Here is a 20,407-nt window from a genome sequence, read left to right as displayed (position 1 = left end):
CTTGGGTCATGTTTCAAAGTCATAGAGCAGAAAAAATGAGGACCAACGGAATTTTTCTTTTTCTTCTACGACTTTTAGATCCCGAGATAAATCGATTAGCCGGTAAATCGTTAACTTTGACGTCACGGCATACGCTCCCGTAGGCGATGACGTCACATCAAATGTCCCGAGCAAAGGTCCCTTGCAGGCAACGCATTAATGTGTTTGTGCGCATACGTTTCTGCGCAGTTCTTTCTGCTCCTCCGCTAGCGCGCTTGCATACTGGCGCTACCTAGCGGACGAAAATAGCAACTGCGTTAAGTCTGACGTCACACATCTTCATTAGAACGGAAAATAAAAATTGAATTTTCGATCGTTTACAGTTATTTTTTCGGAGTTTTGACCTCAGATTTGGATTTTTCCCAACTTTTTACATAGGAATCGAAAATTTATTCATAATTTTTACCCATTTACAACTGCTCCATTAGTGGTGGCAGAGATCAGATTGTTCCGATGTTTGACGAGTGTAGGAATGTCAAAATCGGGCGATAGATTAATCTTCTCGATACAAGATCGAGAATCATCAAATCGCTATCATCATGCTCATCAAATTGAGGTAAGTAATTACTTCAACCGATGACTGCAACTGTTGATGAAACACAGTGTTGATGCCGTATTGAGTACGATATGTAAAAGAGTGAGAAGTTATGCGATATATTGTAAGTGTTGATGTACGGAAGTGACCTTGAGAGCCTTGAGTGGTATTGGGTGCTCAAAAAGTTGAGTTTTGGATCAACATCTGAAATGTATCGCATAACTTCTCATTTCTTTTATAACACGTACTCAACACCGCATCAACATCGTGTTCCATCAACCACTTTTGCAGACATGGGTTAAAGCTATTGGAGATTTACCCTTTGATGATTCATGATTCTCGATCTTGAAGTCTAGAATTTTGAAGATTATTTCTTTCTTTTGTATAGGGAACCTAATGAGAAAGTATCTTGCAAGTGATCCAAAGTTTCAAAATCAGTAAATGGGTGGAAAATAATATCGTTTTATACTTTTTTTCTGTTTTATGGTTTCCATAATTCCATTGTTTCCATTTTCTTGTAATCTCCAGGTCTATCCGATCTGAATGGCGAGACCGTGAGAAGGTTCCAAGTGATTTGCGGAACCGATCGACGATCAAGAGAGCTTTTTGAAGCAATTCTTCACAAGGAAACTTTCAAATCTCATAAGATACCACAGTCACATCTCATTCTCTATCAACAGATCGTCCCATGTGAAGCTCACTTAAACAAAGCATCTAATGATGATACTGACCTAAATTTCTACGCTACAGTCATTACGATGAAGAAAGGAAGAAAAGTGGATCTCTTCTTTCTAAATCATAACGATGTAAAACTTCCCAAGATACGGTACGCACATGGTAATATTGGTGAGAGAAAACTTCCTAGGATACATGGTGTGATTTTCGCCGACTGAGGAGTATGAAATACTATGAATTCCCTATGAAGTATCGGTGGAGTGCTATGACTTTGAATATGCTGAGATAAATACTGTACATTCTGCATCATGGGATGCATGTTGATTTCAGCGAATGAAGTGATTAGATCGAATGACGGTGTGGAAATAGTGACGATTCATGTTGTCTGAACAATATGCTACTTGTCTGAATGATATGTAGGGTATGCTACTATACTCATCTGAATGATATGTAAGATATGCTACTGTACAAATCGAGCCTATAGGTTAAGTCGGGGAGTAGTGAACAGTATATTAGTGGTTCAATGAACATAGAGGTCTTTTTTTTTACTACCATCGATTTTCATTTAGAGGAAAACCTCTGAAAACCTCTTTCTCTTCTCAACCTACTTACATTGAAAGAGAAGAAATTGAAAGTCAGTCACAACCAAAACCGAGCCGCTTGGAAAAGGTTGATTGAAATTTTCGATGCCACTTGAGTGGGAAAAGCCTAAATTTCTACGCTACAGTCATTACGATGAAGAAAGGAAGAAAAGTGGATCTCTTCTTTCTAAATCATAACGATGTAATTGATTTGATTTGAAATAATATATCACTCTGAGCTGGTGTATCGTCACGATTTCAAATATAGGGTTTGCCTTACGTCAGATAAACATTTGTGGGGTTATACCTGCTTTTACAACTGTGACGAGTGTGATGCACACAATGTCTCGTAAAAATTTTCTTTTTCCCAAAATTTCCATCACCGAAATTTTATGGCGGGGACTATTTTGTACCAAAGCCCAAGAGATCCTCCAAACTTCTCTCTCCTATGCATCTGACTGGCATCTATGTTTTGAAATCGACATAGTCAATAAATGTTGGATCTCAGTGATATCACAAGGGCAATAAGATACACACTAGACTTTTTCTCACTTATTTTGGATCACACTTAGTTGTGAAACAACAGCAGCAACATTCGTGCCCGGAATGGATATGAAGATATCACAGAAGGTTTGTTTTTCTGCAGGCAACCAATGCCTCGCAATCAGATATCTTTCAGTTCTATTCTTAGAAATTGGTAGCTACTATCTACTTCGACGACAAATGAGTAGTTCCCATCTACTTTCAATGAGTAGCGACTCATGGTGGCACTCGCAATAAAAAGATTTACTTAAAATGAGAATGAATTGCAAAGGAGAGAAATCCTCCCAAAGACTGTCTGGACTCTCCTCTAACCCAGTAGGACATCAACGCTGACGGTGTCGGTAGAATGTATTGCAGTTTACAAACACAAACAATTCACTTTACCTACATGACGCTCCATTGGGCAGAGTAATTACTACTATTATATCGGACACATGACTATTATTTTACCTACATTTTTCGGTGTGATATATGAATCCAATACAGTTAGACCGAGAAATACTAGGAAGACGATTTTAATCCAATTATATATCGGACAGATAGACTACAATGAGAAAAAAAATACTCTTTATCCGAGTCCTCTTTATCCAGGTTCGACTGTATTTTTATTCCCTAATTTTCCTTTCCAGAAAATCCAGACGGGGGTAAAGCAGGAGAGGCGGGCAAACCAGCCAAGGGTCAGTACACGCTGAAGTTCGTACCTCTCTACTCTTTATCCGAGTCCTCTTTATCCAGGTTCGACTGTATTTTTATTCCCTAATTTTCCTTTCCAGAAAATCCAGACGGGGGTAAAGGAGGAGAGGCGGGCAAACCAGCCAAGGGTCAGTACACGCTCAAGTTCGTACCTCTGATACGGATCATTGCCAGCTTCATACCACGCCTACTCAGTAGATTTACAACCCGGATACAGGGTGGTCGAAGTAAGTACCTGGTCACCCGGTATCCACATCAATAAATGGTCATTGCCCATTATTGAAGTGTTCTACTTGTATATGTATTTATGTTTACATTCTATTCGGTACTTACATTGAGTAAGTATAGGGAACAGGAAACCTGATGATTCCAGCCCAGGACAGACAGACCCGTAGCTAGAGGGGTACTCATGATGCCTATCTCATAGAAACCAGCATTACCCTCCGTACATATGACTAGATCACCACCTCTATCCGTTCTGAAAATGGAAGAAAAAACATGATAAAATGCCAGCCTAGTTAGCTTGGTTGGTAGTGCGCCTGCCTTGTAAGCGCTAGGCCGCCGGTTTGATTTCCGTCCGGGGTAGATTTTACCCTAAACAGATAAGGTTCATCCTCGGGATGGCCGGCTTTCTGCTATCCTGTCCTCCTTCTCTCTTCAATTTCGGGACGATAAGACCTTAGAAGTTACAGTTTCTTCTATCAGACCACTAATATAAAAGTCAATCAAAGCTGTTCAAGCTGTTCATGAACTATTAATTAATGACTTAATAATGCCATATCTGTGTCTAATTTCACGTCATCAACTAATCACTTAATTAAGCTGTCCTTTGAAAAAGATGAACCTTACTTGTTTCTCCGGTCTACAAACATACAGTCCAATTCGTTGCTATCCTTAGTGAGGAGCTTGAATCTTTCACCACTATTCTCTGTCAGCAACTTCTGTCTGCCTTGATATAGGACTGGAGCTGAAAGCCAAGGAAAAACATAAACGCAAATGCACCAGGGTGTCCACAATGGAGCCTGGAGCCTATTACTATTTCAAATTCACTTGAAATTTTTGAGGTTAGAGATAGATCAGTTGCGCTTACTTGGGTGATATTGCAAAGTCATAGAGCAGGAAAAATGAGGACCAACGGATTCATTCTTTTTCTTCTACGACTTCTAGATCCCGAGATAAATCGCTCCCGTAGACGATGAGGTCATAATTTATGAATCCGCTTCGTTTGTTTGTGCGCAAGCGTTTCTGCGCATTTTGAAGTGAAATCTGACGTCACAACTATTTGAACTTTTTCGTTAGAACGGCAATTAAAAATTGAATTTTCGACCTTTTAAAGTTACTTTTTCGGAGTTTTGACATCAGATTTGGATTTTTCACTACTTTTTACGTAGGAATCAACCATTTATTAATAATTTTTACCCATTTGCAACTGCTCCATTCTTTTCCATTTTTCAAACCAAGACCCAAGTTCATTCCATTCTTGAAAGATCCTGCCAGTGAACGAACGAAGTACGTTCAAAAATTTGACTGGAAGGTTTTTCATTCATCTTTTTTATTTCACCATAACTCTAGAACAATTTTTAAATTTGGTAGAGATTTTCGAACATGAAAATTCTTTCCATTTCCAAACCAAGAACCAGATTCATTCCATCCTTGAAAGATCCTGTCATTGAACGAATGAAGTGGGTTTTAATTTTAAGTTTTGACTTGAAGATTTTTCATTTAGTTTCAACATTTTGTCTGATTTTGATGCAATTTGGTTGGATATGTTCAACACACTAAAGGACTTTCAGGCCAAATTGGACCCCCGGGAGCCTCTGTAATGACCTTTTTTGTTTCGTTTCTGAGTGAGTTCTACTCTACAGGTCATTGAACTATTACCATAACTGCATATTACCATACCTGCAATAACATACATAACTGCATATTAATGTGTATCTTAATATCTTTCCCTGGAGCAAGATTCTAATGCGTTTTTCTTTGATTCCTTCTGGCACCTTGTGCTAATGCACAGACTAATCCATTTGGTAGGTTCTCAGCGTGGTTTACATACACGGTAATTGCTGTTATAAATTGTGCTTTCTGGGCATCCCGCTTATTGTCCGGCTTAATCTATCCAGCTAATGCATTTCTCGTTGGATTTCCTGCTTGCTGGCTTCATAAGGAACATGCATTTTGTTAATGGCCTTTATAAGGAACATGCATTTTGTTAATGGCCTTTATATGGAACATGCATTTTGTTGATTGTCTTTATATGGTACAAGCATTTGGTTAATTGCCTTTGTAACTTTGTATGGAACATTGGAACACCCATTACCACGAGTGGTTTTTCTGCAGGCGATTTCTAATGGCAAATAAACACCACCGACGGACGCAAAGCCTAAGGCCGGCCATTCACTATCAGGTAGATTGGACAGGTGCACCTGTTCAGGCGTACCTGTCAATGTCAAGTCTACCTGATAGTGAATGGGCTGGCCTTAGATCTTTTCCAACATTAAATTCACACTGTTGTACTACAAACTTCTTCTGTACAAAACCATTTCGGATGACATATGACTTGAATATTCTCTCTACTTTTGCTCCTAAAAAACGTTCCACACTAAATAGATCTCCATTTTCAATACCAAACATCTTCTCTATGAAACCATTAAAGTAGGAATACCCCAAATAATCACACCAAATGGACCTTCGCTTTCAATAGTGTGCCTAATAGTCTTTGTAGGTTGTGGACTACATCATTAGGACAACTATGGGTTCTAAAACACGATCATTAGGAGAAATAACCCAAATAATCGCAGTAAACCAAGTTCAATTCAATTTTCGAATGCCAGACCATCCCAAACAATATTTTCTCGAAGATATGTGTTTGTGTCCTAGGAGTTGACAACAGGAATAACTAAAAGAAGAACCAAAAAAGTACCGTATTTTTTTCCTTCTTTTGTGTGTGTTATCTTGATAGTTCACCAAATCAGTCGTACCACCATAATATTGTTGTCATCTTGTCACAGGTTCGTGACCAAAATAATAACTCCAAATTGTTCAGCTTAATGTTATTAATCCACTCCGTCTCACATTCGATAATTTCTTTCTAATGGGAAGAAGAAGAAGAACAAGAAGAAGAAGAAGAAGAAGAAGAAGAAGAAGAAGGAGAGGAAGAAGAAGAAGAAGAAGAAGACATGGGAGGAATTGGTACGAGAGATAAGGCACAGCGGAATTAGCGTTAATCTATCGAATTGGAGTTGGCCCTGGGACGTAAGTGCTTTTTATTAGAAAAATCCATACGGAGTTCCCACGTTGAACACGCTCGAAGAACTTCCTTTTCTCTTGGTGGATCTGAGACCATTGGGATTATTTCAGTGATAATATCGTTTACAGATGTGCACCAGAAGAACGAAATTGTTTTTGCAAGTTCTCTGGTGCTTTTAGGTACAATAAAAAGCACACAGTATTCAGAATTCAATTGTTCTATTTCCAAGTCGAAGTCGAAAAATAATTGACCTAAAAAACAAGTAAATTAAAGAAACCCCCTTTCTTCTACTACAATCATTTAAACCACTAGGTCTTTAGGAGAGGGCATTTGTCATTTGAAGAATTTCCAGCATTAGATACGAGGAGGTATCTACCAGAGAAAAGGTGTATAGACTGCATAGATCTCTGCCAACACTTCAAAACTCCTAATAAGAAAACAAGAAGAAAACGATCTGAACCATCTAAATGGGGAAGTACCACAAGTACAGCAGCAGCGTTTAAAGAAAATAATAGAAATGAATCAATAACACCTCAACATAAAAGAACACATTTTCAGACCAAACACAACACAGAAATATTTCCAATAGAAACAGTTATGGCCACAGTCAGGGGGGACGTTGCACCTTACTGGATATGATGTTATAATCTCACTTCGCGGTGCTTAACTCGTCCGGTAACCCAGGGGGTGTCGGGTTTGACTCCTGTAATGAGGCGGAACATCAATGAGGAACAAATATTTTCACAGAATTTAATTTCAATAGGTGTCGTATTTTTGCAAGAAGATGTCAATAGGTGTATTTGTGTTAGAGACCAAAATTATTAAACTCTACAGGTACCTACTACATACCTACAGATTAGGTTGGAAATATCTCGACCTTAACCTCTCCATTTGCCAATAAGGTCTACGAACCCTTGTAAGGATTGACTGTACGGTCTGGGTCTATGAACCCCTAGGGACTATCGGCTGTAATACAGTGGAACCCAGATTGGCCTTATTAGGGTCTAAGGTAGGAGAGTTGCCATTCGCCTGGATCGCATTCTTAAAAGCAACTTTATACTAGACCTTTTGCAATATTTGGACTTTGCAGCACCATTGGACTTTGGACATACGGGTCGTGCAATCATTTTTAACATGCGCTTGTAACAGACAAACTTTATAAAATAAAATTAATCCTTCTCCTTTTATTGCATCTTTTCCCAATTTTTATAAAATAAAATTAAGTCAGGAAAAATAAAATTGTTATAAAATAAAATTAAGTCAGGAAGGATGAATAAGGAAAAGACATTTAAAATTGTAATTCCCCAAGTTCATTCCATTCTTGAAAGATCCTGCCAGTGAACGAACGAAGTACGTTCAAAAATTTGACTGGAAGGTTTTTCATTCATCTTCTTTGTTTCACCATAACTCTAGAACAATTTTTAAATTTGGTAGAGATTTTCAAACATAAAAATTCTTTTCATTTCCAAACCAAGAACCAGATTTATTCCATCCTTGAAAGATCCTGTCATTGAATGAATGAAGTGGGTTTTAAGTTTTGACTGGAAGATTTTTCATTTAGTTCCAACGTTTGTCTGATTTTGATGCAATTTGGTTGGATATGTTCAACACACTAAAGGACTTTCAGGCCAAATTGGACCCCCGGGAGCCTCTGTAATGACCTTTTTTGTTTCGTTTCTGAGTGAGTTCTACTCTACAGGTCATTGAACTATTACCATAACTGCATATTACCATACCTGCAATAACATACATAACTGCATATTAATGTGTATCTTAATATCTTTCCCTGGAGCAAGATTCTAATGCGTTTTTCTTTGATTCCTTCTGGCACCTTGTGCTAATGCACAGGCTAATCCATCATTAATGTGTACCTTAATATCTTTCCCTGGAGCAAGATTCTAATGCGTTTTTCTTTGATTCCTTCTGGCACCTTGTGCTAATGCACAGACTAATCCATTTGGTAGGTTCTCAGCGTGGTTTACATACACGGTAATTGCTGTTATAAATTGTGCTTTCTGGGCATCCCGCTTATTGTCCGGCTTAATCTATCCAGCTAATGCATTCCTCGTTGGATTTCCTGCTTGCTGGCTTTATAAGGAACATGCATTTTGTTAATGGCCTTTATAAGGAACATGCATTTTGTTAATGGCCTTTATATGGAAAATGCATTTTGTTAATGGCCTTTATATGGAACATGCATTTCGTTGATTGTCTTTATATGGTACAAGCATTTGGTTAGTTGCAACTTTGTAACTTTGTATGGAACATTGGAACACCCATTACCACGAGTGGTTTTTCTGCAGGTGATTTCTAATGGCAAATAAACACCACCGACGGACGCGATACCTAAGGCAGGCCATTCACTATCAGGTAGACCTGACAGGTCGCCTGAGAAATTTACTATTGCTGCCATACACTATCAGGTAGATTGGACAGGTGCACCTGTTCAGGCGTACCTGTCAATATCAAGTCTACCTGATAGTGAATGGGCTGGCCTTAGATCTTTTTCAACATTAATTCACACTGTTGTATTACAAACTTCTTTGATACAAGATCGAGAATCATCAAATCGCTATCATCACGCTCATCAAATTGAGGTAAGTAATTACTTCAACCGATGACTGCAACTGTTGATGAAACACAGTGTCGATGCCGTATTGAGTACGATATGTAAAAGAGTGAGAAGTTATGCGATATATTTCAAGTGTTGATGTACGGAAGTGACCTTGAGAGCCTTGAGTGGTATTGGGTGCTCAAAAAGTTGAGTTTTGGATCAACATTTGAAATGTATCGCATAACTTCTCATTTCTTTTATAACACGTACTCAACACCGCATCAACATCGTGTTCCATCGACCACTTTTGCAGACATGGGTTAAAGCTATTGGAGAATTATTACAGTCCAATTCGTTGCTATCCTTAGTGAGGAGCTTGAATCTTTCACCACTATTCTCTGTCAGCAACTTCTGTCTGCCTTGATATAGGACTGGAGCTGAAAGCCAAGGAAAAACATAAACGCAAATTTTGACTCCACCATGGATTGATTTTTTTCCCTTTCTCGATCTTGAAGTCTAGAATTTTGAAGATTATTTCTTTCTTTTGTATAGGGAACCTAATGAGAAAGTATCTTGCAAGTGATCCAAATTTTCAAAATCAGTAAATGGGTGGAAAATAATATCCGTTTTATACTTTTTTATGGTTTCCATAATTCCAATGTTTCCATTTTCTTGTAATCTCCAGGTCTATCCGATCTGAATGGCCTGGACCAAATGCGGGCCGAGGACGTCACCAAGATATTCGCTGGTCAGACCTGCTCCACCCAACATTTGGGCCGCTGGGCAGACCCTCAGAATGGAGGCCAGTTCTTCGAGTGCGCGGTCAATGTCGACTCGCTGCCTGAATGTCAAGACGTGCCGCCCAGCGTGACCAAGCAAATTATCGAGGACATTAGCTTGGTAAGCGCGGTTTTAAAACAAGTGACGCCAGACTAGTTAGTTTGGAGGGTAGCGCTTTCACCTTGTGAACGCTAGGTCGCGGGTTCGATTCCCACCCGGAGTGGATCCTAAACAGTGAAACAACTGAGAAACTTGCTCCGAAAAAGGGGCCCTGTTGGACTTTCATAGCCTCCAAATGTCACCTTATAACTGTTGAGGTTTATAGTGACGGCGGTAATAACTTGGAATCGGCGACAAACTATCCGCCTCCTCACATTAACCTCACCCAGCCTAAGTGCGACCGGGAAAAGCCAACAGCACAACGCGATTACCCAGATGATCACCGATCGAGATACCAACGACGCGCAGCGTTGCTTAACTCCAGCGATCGTTTGGAACACTAGTGTCTTCAACGCGTTATCGCCACTGACTAGATAATTATTTGTTTTTTATACTTTCTTATCCTATAGGAAGGAAAGTAATGTAATCGGGTGAAACTTTCGATGATTAGTTTTTCACCTTTATTTTTTAGAACCAGCGATCAGCCCGATCGATTAACCCGTCCTCGCCTCAACACAACAAACTCATCAAATCAATGATCAGTTTCTCTTCTTTATTTTTCAGAACCAGCGATCAGCCCGATCGATTAACCCGTCCTCGCCTCAACACAACAAACTCATCAAATCAATGATCAGTTTCTCTTCTTTATTTTTCAGAACCAGCGATCAGCCCGATCGATTAACCCCTCCTCGTCTCAACATAACAAACTCATCAAATCAATGATCAGTTTCTCTTCTTAATATTTCAGAACCAGCCATCAGCCCGATCGATTAACCCGTCCTCGTCTCAACATAACAAACTCATCAAATCAATGATCAGTTTCTCTTCTTTATTTTTCAGAACCAGCGATCAGCCCGATCGATTAACCCGTCCTCGCCTCAACACAACAAACTCATCAAATCAATGATCAGTTTCTCTTCTTTATTTTTCAGAACCAGCGATCAGCCCGATCGATTAACCCGTCCTCGTGTATTGTTGAACGAATGAAGCGAAATCTAAGTTTCAATTCTACTAGACAATTTTTATTGAGATAAATTCGTCTATGAGTGTGTTTGATAAGTTTGTTCATTTGTCAGTAACTCCCCGAAAGAACGGGTTGTCCCAGTTTTTATGAAATTTGGAAAACATGCTGAACAACTAAAGGACATCCGAATTAGTTCTCTAGATATTAGGCTCGGTCAACCCTATAGGGAGCTATTAATCCAAGGTAGAAATAAAAAGTATTCTGTAAATATTTAGCACATTCATAGTAAAAGAAAAATATATGAAGACATTTAAAATACATTTAATAAGTCATAAGACATTGTCTTTACTTACTTTGGTGTCTCCCTGTGTAGCTCAGGTATGTCCACAGGGCCTGACGTGTTTCATTGTGAAACAGAGCAGGATAGCGAGATTTCAACACCTCCACTAGGAGATCATTGCCTCTGTTGGTGGAGATATCACCTTGTCTGAAATATTAGACACACAAGGGTTAATTTACTTGTAAGTACTATACGTTATACGTACACATGATATCCAATGTAAATAAATTGGTGATTAAAAAAAAAAAAAACTCAGACATATACTTTATACGAACACAATATATCCAATAAAAAAAAATTGGCAAAAAAAAAAAAAAAAAAAAAAAAAAAAAAAAAAAAAAAAAAAAACTCAGACCTAGCCTTGAGAGGTAGGTCACGCGGATTCGATTTCCGCCTGGGGAGAACTTTGTCCTAAACAGTAAATGTTCGTTCTCAGAACGGCTACCTTTCTCCTATCCTGTCCTCCTTCTCTTCTATTTCGGGACGATAAGACCTCCGTTGTTACAGTTCCCTTTATCAAATCTCTTAAAAAAACAAACATTTTTTTTTCTCCTACTTTTTAACCATGAATGGTTTGTGTGATTTACTAACCCATGAATGGTTTGTGTGATTTACTAACCCTTGAATGGTTTGTGTGCTTTACTAACCCTTGAATGGTTTCACAAGGAGAATAGGGCCGCCATACTGAACCAGGAACTTGGCCACAGTGAGATCTGCAAAGCTCCGTATAGTGAGTTCCACTAGGGAGGACAGGAATGCTGGCATACGAGGTATGGCCACGGGTAGGAGATCATCAAATGTAGCGTCCAACACCTGGGGAGCAAAAGCGTCAGAGTTTGGTGAAAGGACTATTAATTACTTTCTATTACTAGGGTATAGCACAGTGCAAAGCTCCGTACAGTGAGTTCCACTAGGGAGGACAGGAATGCTGGCATACGAGGTATGGCCACGGGTAGGAGATCATCAAATGTAGCGTCCAACACCTGGGGAGCAAAAGCGTCAGAGTTTGGTGAAAGGACTATTAATTACTTTCTATTACTAGGGTATAGCACAGTGCAAAGCTCCGTACAGTGAGTTCCACTAGGGAGGACAGGAATGCTGGCATACGAGGTATGGCCACGGGTAGGAGATCATCAAATGTAGCGTCCAACACCTGGGGAGGGGAAACCGTCAGAGTTTTGCGAAAGGACTATTAATTACTTTCTATTACTACAGTATAGCGAAACTATATTATGAAATGAGAAAGTATTGCAATCGGTCCGAGCTCCGAATTTTCAAAATCGGGAAACGGTTGGAAATATCCGTTTTAGGGTCCCCCGAATCCAAACAAGTGATTTTTAGCCCATTGTCTGTACGACAGTGTTTCTGTTAAAGGTACCTCAGTGGCCGAGTAGGTATCACACAAGGCTTGCACGCCGGAGGTCCCGGGTTTGTCAACATAGCAAATTACTATTCCAAACAACTATCAGCAAATTACAAATAATAGCTAGCATCCAAACCGACCATGAGCATCTGAAGGACCTGAATTTATTGGGTCACCTGGTATGCAAACTATCCAGTCATATCTAATGTCTTGCTCTTAGAGGTCTTTTTCTCATGACGGACATTATTGCCTGTGCATAGAACAGCTGACCTATAGTCGTCAGTCCTACCTCATAAACATATTGGTTGAGGTGGTCATCCTCAACCTCATCCTCAAATATGGATAAATAGATCAGTTGCACTTACTTGGGTGATATTGCAAAGTCATAGAGCAGGAAAAATGAGGACCAACGGATTCACCTATATCACCAAAGATTGGAAAATAGATCAGTTGCGCTTACTTGGGTGATGTTTCAAAGTCATAGAGCAGGAAAAATAAGGACTAACGGAAGCTTACTTGGGTGATGTTTCAAAGTCATAGAGCAGGAAAAATGAGGACCAACGGAATTTTTCTTTTTCTTCTACGATGCATACTTGGGTGATGTTTCAAAGTCATAGAGCAGGAAAAATGAGGACCAACGGAATTTTTCTTTTTCTTCTACGACTCTTCTAAATTTCGAGATAAATCGATTAAAAAAATACCGGTAAATCGTGAACTTTGACGTCACGGCATACGCTCCCGTAGGCGATGACGTCATAATTTATGAATACCGCTTCGTTTGTTTGTGCGCAAGCGTTTCTGCGCATTTTGAAGTGAAATCTGACGTCACAACTATTTGAACTTTTTCGTTAGAACGGCAATTAAAAATTGAATTTTCGACCTTTTAAAGTTACTTTTTCGGAGTTTTGACATCAGATTTGGATTTTTCACTACTTTTTACGTAGGAATCAACCATTTATTAATAATTTTTACCCATTTGCAACTGCTCCATTCTTTTCCATTTTTCAAACCAAGACCCAAGTTCATTCCATTCTTGAAAGATCCTGCCAGTGAACGAACGAAGTACGTTCAAAAATTTGACTGGAAGGTTTTTCATTCATCTTTTTTATTTCACCATAACTCTAGAACAATTTTTAAATTTGGTAGAGATTTTCGAACATGAAAATTCTTTCCATTTCCAAACCAAGAACCAGATTCATTCCATCCTTGAAAGATCCTGTCATTGAACGAATGAAGTGGGTTTTAATTTTAAGTTTTGACTTGAAGATTTTTCATTTAGTTTCAACATTTTGTCTGATTTTGATGCAATTTGGTTGGATATGTTCAACACACTAAAGGACTTTCAGGCCACTCGATTCCCACCCGGAGTGGATCCTAAACAGTGAAACAACTGAGAAACTTGCTCCGAAAAAGGGGCCCTGTTGGACTTTCATAGCCTCTAAATGTCACCGTATAACTGCTGAGGTTTATAGTGACGGGGGTAATAACTTGGAATCCGCGACAAACTACCCGCCTCCTCACATTAACCTCACCCAGCCTAAGTGCGACCGGGAAAAGCCAGCAGCACAACGCGATTACCCACATGATCACCGATCCGGATACCAACCACGCGCAGCGTTGCTTAACTCCAGCGATCGTTTGGAACACTGGTGTCTTCAACGCGTTATCGCCACTGACTAGATAATTATTTGTTTTTTTATACTTCCTTATCCTATATCCTATAGGAAGGAAAGTAATGTAATCGGGTGAAATTTTCGATTGTCAGTTTCTCTTCTTTATTTTTCAGAACCAGCGATCAGCCCGATCGATTAACCCGTCCTCGCCTCAACACAACAAACTCATCAAATCAAAATCCTCATCCACCCCCGTTGTCGTGTACAAAGTTAACCCTTGCGTCTCCTTAGTCCTTCATGTGTGCACCCCGAATCACGCCTACAGTAGTCGACTTCAATACTGCGTCCCTGCGGTACCCTCCGTGTAGAAATATGAGGTCACTAAAAACCTTAGAAGTTATACAGTGACCTTTGAAAAAAAAAAAAAAAAAAAAAAACATAGGTATTTACTTTTGTACAATCAGAGATAGATCCACCCCAATTAAGTATTGTTGAACGAATGAAGCGAAATCTAAGTTTCAATTCTACTAGACAATTTTTATTGAGATAAATTCGTCTATGAGTGTGTTTGATAAGTTTGTTCATTTGTCAGTAACTCCACGGTTTGTCCCAGTTTTTATGAAATTTGGAAAACATGCTGACATCAGAATTAGTTCTCTAGATATTAGGCTCGGTCAACCCTATAGGGAGCTATTAATCCAAGGTAGAAATAAAATGTATTCTGTAAATATTTAGCACATTCATAGTAAAAGAAAAATATATGAAGACATTTAAAATACATTTAATAAGTCATAAGACATTGTCTTTACTTACTTTGGTGTCTCCCTGTGTAGCTCAGGTATGTCCACAGGGCCTGACGTGTTTCATTGTGAAACAGAGCAGGATAGCGAGATTTCAACACCTCCACTAGGAGATCATTGCCTCTGTTGGTGGAGATATCACCTTGTCTGAAATATTAGACACACAAGGGTTAATTTACTTGTAAGTACTATACGTTATACGTACACATGATATCCAATAAATTTCTTGACCCCGCCGGGAATCGAACCCGGGTCTCCCGCGTGCAAGGCGAGTGCAGTGACCACTACGCCATGTGAGCTGACTAACATTACAGTTTTATTTATATTTCAAGAGGTTTCATAGAGGGAAATGTAACAAAAGAGGTCTTGTCCCGAAATTGAAGAGAGGACAGGCTAGGAGAAAGCCAGCCGTTCCGAGAACAAACCTCATCTGTTAACGAGAAAGTTCGCCAGTTGTGCGGGAATCGAACCATTACCCATGAAATAAAATTACTCTTGATTTCGAAGTTTTTCTACAAATTTTCACTGAGGCAATGATTTCGCAGCACTTAGTTATAATAACAATAATTCGCAATTAAAACCATTACACAAAACACAAAATGACAATGCAACCAGGTACCCTACTGACTAAATATTGCCCGTGGTTAATCTTCATCATTCACTGAGAGATTCTCTCATTATAATGAAATACTGAAACACTACAATCAAACTACCGAGAACGCAACAAAAGATGTCACAACAAGAGAAACCCAACACAAAGAGAGACAGTCAAAACTGCACTTCCTGTTGAAATTGAAATGGAAAGCGACCACTATACTGCCGAACGAACTGAACGAAAGTCAATGGAGACAAAAGTGATGTGAAATTGTCTTAAAATTAAGCGAAAGTTCAAGAACAATGGACTCAATGGAACTCTCAAAGTGTGAAATGTCTTAATAGTGCTGATAGCAAACTTCCCAAGATACGGTACGCACATGGTAATATTGGTGAGAGAAAACTTCCTAGGATACATGGTGTGATTTTCGCCGACTGAGGAGTGTGAAGTACTATGAATTCCCTATGGAGTATCGGTGGAGTAGCATGACTTTGAATATACTGAGATCAGGGCCGGATTACCCATAAGGCAGAATGGCAGACTGCCCCGGGCCCCGCGGGGGGCTAATCCGGCCCTGGCTGAGATAAATACTGTACATTCTGCATCATGGGATGCATGTTGATTTCATCGAATGAAGTGATTAGATCGAATGACGGTGTGGAAATAGTGACGATTCATGTTGTCTGAACAACATGCTACTTGTCTGAATGATATGTAGGGTATGCTACTATACTCATCTGAATGATATGTAAGATATGCTACTGTACAAATCGAGCCTATAGGTTAAGTCGGGGAGTAGTGAACAGTATATTAGTGGTTCAATGAACATAGAGGTCTTTTTTTTACTACCATCGATTTTCATTTAGAGGAAAATCTCTGAAAACCTCTTTCTCTTCTCAACCTACTTACATTGAAAGAGAAGAAATTGAAAGTCAGTCACACCCAAAACCGAGCCGCTTGGAAAAGGTTGATTGAAATTTTCGATGCCACTTGAGTGGGAAAAGGAGCTGTTCAAGCTGTTCATGAACTATTAATTAATGACTTAATAATGCCATATCTGTGTCTAATTTCACGTCATCAACTAATCACTTAAGCTGTCCTTTGAAAAAGATGAACCTTACTTGTTTCTCCGGTCTACAAACATACAGTCCAACCACAATAATAGTAGTAGCCTACTGCTGGAGTAAAGGGACTTTTCAGTCCTATTCGAGCAGTATAAATAAGCACTATTATTATTATTTTTCTGAAGAGGTTCGATTGGTATAAGTAGGGCCATCGGCTTTAATCTGTTGGGGATAAAATCCACCCCGGGAATCGAACCCGCGGTCATACAAGGCAGACGCGCTACCAACCAAGCTAACTAGGCTGGCGCAGAGTATTTTTGATGTTAATTTAGTTTTAGAGTGATCTTCTACCACGGGGGAAATTAATTCACAATTCGCGGGGATCGAACCCCGAACCTTCTTACCCATCATCCAGTTGAGAACTGTCATGGAGCCTGGATAAATGAACCGAATTCCAAACGTGTGAATGGCAATATAGCTGGCTACGCTCAGGGGGGATAGGATGATCTCGGTAAAACTCTTCATGGGGGGAACTATACAAGTTGTGGAGGTGTAATTGTCAATACTCCTGTAATAGAATAGAATCAGTCAATGAGTCCTATCTCATCTTTTCTCCCATTTTATTGCATTACATAGAATTCTATTATTGTAGTTTACTTCTTTATTACTTTATATTCAATGGTCGTCGATCGATGTCGACTGAAACCGTCCACACTGCCTCGACAACATAGATTCACCGACGGCCGTCGACGATGTGTGGACTCAGCTTAAACTTGAAGCATCAGGAGTGCAAAGAGGCGGGCGAACGTCAAAAGTTCGAAGCGCCGCTAAGTCTGTGTTTTGGCACTAAAAACTGACCATCGAAAATTTGACCCGATTACATTACTTTCCTTCCTATAGGATAAGGAAAGTAAAAAAGCAACTTGGATCTCAGTAGGTATCTTTAATCTCAGTACTTGGTGCCATTTCTATGTATTACCTCAATTATTCCCAGGTACTTTCGGGGTAGATTACCTACTTACCTTTGTATAAAAAAGATTCAAGCCCACAGAAACCAGGATCGGCAAATAATTATGTAGAATACTCACCGAGGTCAGAAGCTGATCTCCCACTTTTTCCAAACTATTGGGTTCGTATTCCGTCTGAAACAAGAAAAAAATATTCACAAATTAAAATCGACCAAAGTGCCACAGATCTTATCGTCCCGAAAGCGAAGAGATAAGGAAGACAGCATAGGAGAAAGCCAGCCGTTACGAGAACGATCCTTATCTGTATAAACATCCACCCCGCGCGGAAATCGAACCCGCGACCTAGCGCTTACAAGGCAGACGCGCTACCTAACCAGGCTGGCAAGACGTAAGTAATTACAAATTTGGCAAGTGTCTTGATACAACCCACAACGTCGCGTCGTATACAGGGTGTAACACAAAACAAGAATAAACACAGATACACGATATATTATCAGAAATGAAATCTAGAACAGCCTGTTATATCTTATTACTAGTTTTACTAGTTTCACAGTTTTATTCAATGCAAATACAAAATGTGAACAGAGAAAACAGTCAAGGCATTCAACTCTGATTCCACTGGTATTTTATTCCGATACCTACTTGCTACCTACAGACTGGTTTACATGTGAATATTGTGAATTCATACCTAACAATAAATTGAATAAATTAGCTAGGTACCTACTAGAGTTCACAAGACAGTTAATCTCTAGTAAGCCACTCATTTCTGTTGTTCGCCACACTCTTCAATTCACTGAATGATGTACATCTCATGGACTCCTGCATGTCTTTGAAGTATTGTCGCTAAGTCTATATTAACACGAAATAGAGGTTCATGGTTTTTCGGCATTTTAATCTCATCTTTTCTCCCATGTTATTGCATTACGTTGAATTCTATTATTGTATTTTACTTCTTTATTACTTTTGAGCTTAATAGCGTGCATTTTTTAAATAAGTGGCAAATTTCAACAGAAAATACGTTTTTCAAGCCCAGAAAACCACAAAGTACTAGGCAGCAAGCGGTAGTGGTACTTGTAACTTCGGCCATACGGGCTTAAAAATACGAATGTTGATGATAGCACGTTTTTTTCTCCCGAGTTTTACTTCAAAAATCTGTGGTCGGAAATGAATACCGCCACAAATTACTAAGCGGTTACACTAGTCCTAATATTGCTTTGAGCTAAACTTGTGCTGGTAGGTAATATTACAGAAGAATAAACCTAAATGTTACAAAACCTTTAAATAACAGTTGCTGTAACTGTAAGGTGAAAATACGAAGCACAAAGTTACTCAGCTGTCCTCAGGAACGGGCCACAGGCATGTGCTCCTGAAAGTTTACCCATCCCTATTATGTCAGAGGATTACATAAGCCTGCTCGTCTTTACTGCTGTAGTCAACTGAACTTTCACTTTTAAAGTCACTGCATTACTTGAGTATTATAACATCACAACTGAACTTCCATTCATGGTTGAGCTGTCAATAATCACCGGCCTTAAGTACTTAAGGTGAAGTCACATATGCTATGACAAAGTATGAGACACAGCAATTTCCTAGGATCACAATATTAAATAGAACTCTGGGCATCACTGAAAGAACAATGTGAGAATTGAGTTTTAATTCAATATTTTGTATTTCATTTGTCAGTAAATAATTGTTTATTTATCTTTTCATAACGCTCAAACAGTTTGTCTAATTTCAACACTCAAACATTTTGATAAAATTTGGCAAAAATGTTTTGATTAAATTTTCTCATTGAATTTTGGGCCCAACTCATTGTTATACCTGTCCTCCAGACACTTTGAGGACCCCTTGGGAATCCTTTTTCTGAGTTCTACACCTCAAAATGATTCTAAGCAAATTATACTAGTTACCTACCTATTTGGATTCACCCTTCCTGGTTTAGGAGACCTGTTTTCCATACCTATTTATTTTCATCATTTTTATAAACACTAGAGTAGGTATGTAGGTACAGGTCTCTAATCTAAAATCTTGTTGCCCAAGTTTATACCAAGGACAAATAATCAATGAAATATACAATCATATAAAATAAGTACTTATCTGCTGGTAAGAAGGTAAGTAGATATGATGGGACATGATAAATTAAATAAGTAAAAATAAAAACGGTACAGGTCTCTAATCTAAAATCTTGTTGCCCAAGTTTATACCAAGGACAAATAATCAATGAAATATACAATCATATAAAATAAGTATCTGCTGGTAAGAAGGTAAGTAGATATGATGGGACATGATAAATTAAATTAATAAAAATAAATAAATAAATGCAGTTTCTTTGTGTTATTATGCCACAACTTTGGTACTCATGCACTGCAGCATTGTAGGATTTTCCCAATATCTCAATAATCCTAAAATCCAATGTTTAGGTACCTACCATGCTGGCACCGGTCGCTATGCACATTTATATGTCATAGCTACTCATTTTCCTCACGAGGCTGAGTGGGCCCTGTAACAGCCAGTCACAGAATCAATCATTTGCATGATACAAATTTCTTGACTCTGCCGGGAATCAAACCCCGGTCTCCCGCATGCAAGGCAAGTGCAGTGACCACCATGGGAGCCAACAACATGATAAATTAAATGATAGGTAATTATAATGACTAATATGACAGTATTGAACAATGAGTCAGTTAAAAAAGTCAGAGGTTACAGAATGCAAAATTAAGGAAATGTCTATTACCTAGGGATAGAGTTACTGTACACAAATATGACCTATGGGCCAATGGTGCCCACTGACTGCCCTAAGTAATTAATCATTTGCATAATTGCATAATTTCTTCATTTGAAAATACACACATTAGCAGATAAGTACATAGATATTAGTGACCACTACACCATGG

At 39.0% G+C, this 20,407-nt stretch overlaps 1 protein-coding gene and 1 long non-coding RNA gene across 2 annotated transcripts; one reads left to right on the top strand and one right to left on the bottom strand.

Annotated features, from left to right (window-relative positions):
- Positions 1-578: 578 nt before the first annotated feature.
- LOC103513519 lies at positions 579-14,488 on the top strand. Its single transcript, XM_017445852.2, has 7 exons — positions 579-595; positions 1,103-1,175; positions 1,255-1,420; positions 3,003-3,050; positions 3,147-3,293; positions 9,553-9,767; positions 14,260-14,488. The coding sequence occupies exons 1-7, from the start codon at positions 579-581 to the stop codon at positions 14,452-14,454; spliced, it is 861 nt and encodes a 286-aa protein (XP_017301341.1). The 3' UTR covers positions 14,455-14,488.
- LOC113469187 lies at positions 3,506-4,034 on the bottom strand. The gene is made up of 2 exons (XR_003392683.1): positions 3,916-4,034; positions 3,506-3,544 (listed from the first exon to the last, which is right to left on the bottom strand). It is a non-coding gene; the product is annotated as an uncharacterized LOC113469187 (long non-coding RNA).
- Positions 14,489-20,407: the final 5,919 nt, after the last annotated feature.

This window comes from Diaphorina citri, unplaced genomic scaffold (assembly GCF_000475195.1).
Source record: "Diaphorina citri unplaced genomic scaffold, Diaci psyllid genome assembly version 1.1 scaffold981, whole genome shotgun sequence".
NCBI lineage: Eukaryota > Metazoa > Arthropoda > Insecta > Hemiptera > Psyllidae > Diaphorina > Diaphorina citri.
The sequence above is the reverse complement of the archived record's forward strand: the minus strand, read 5'-3'. Positions and strand labels throughout refer to the sequence as shown.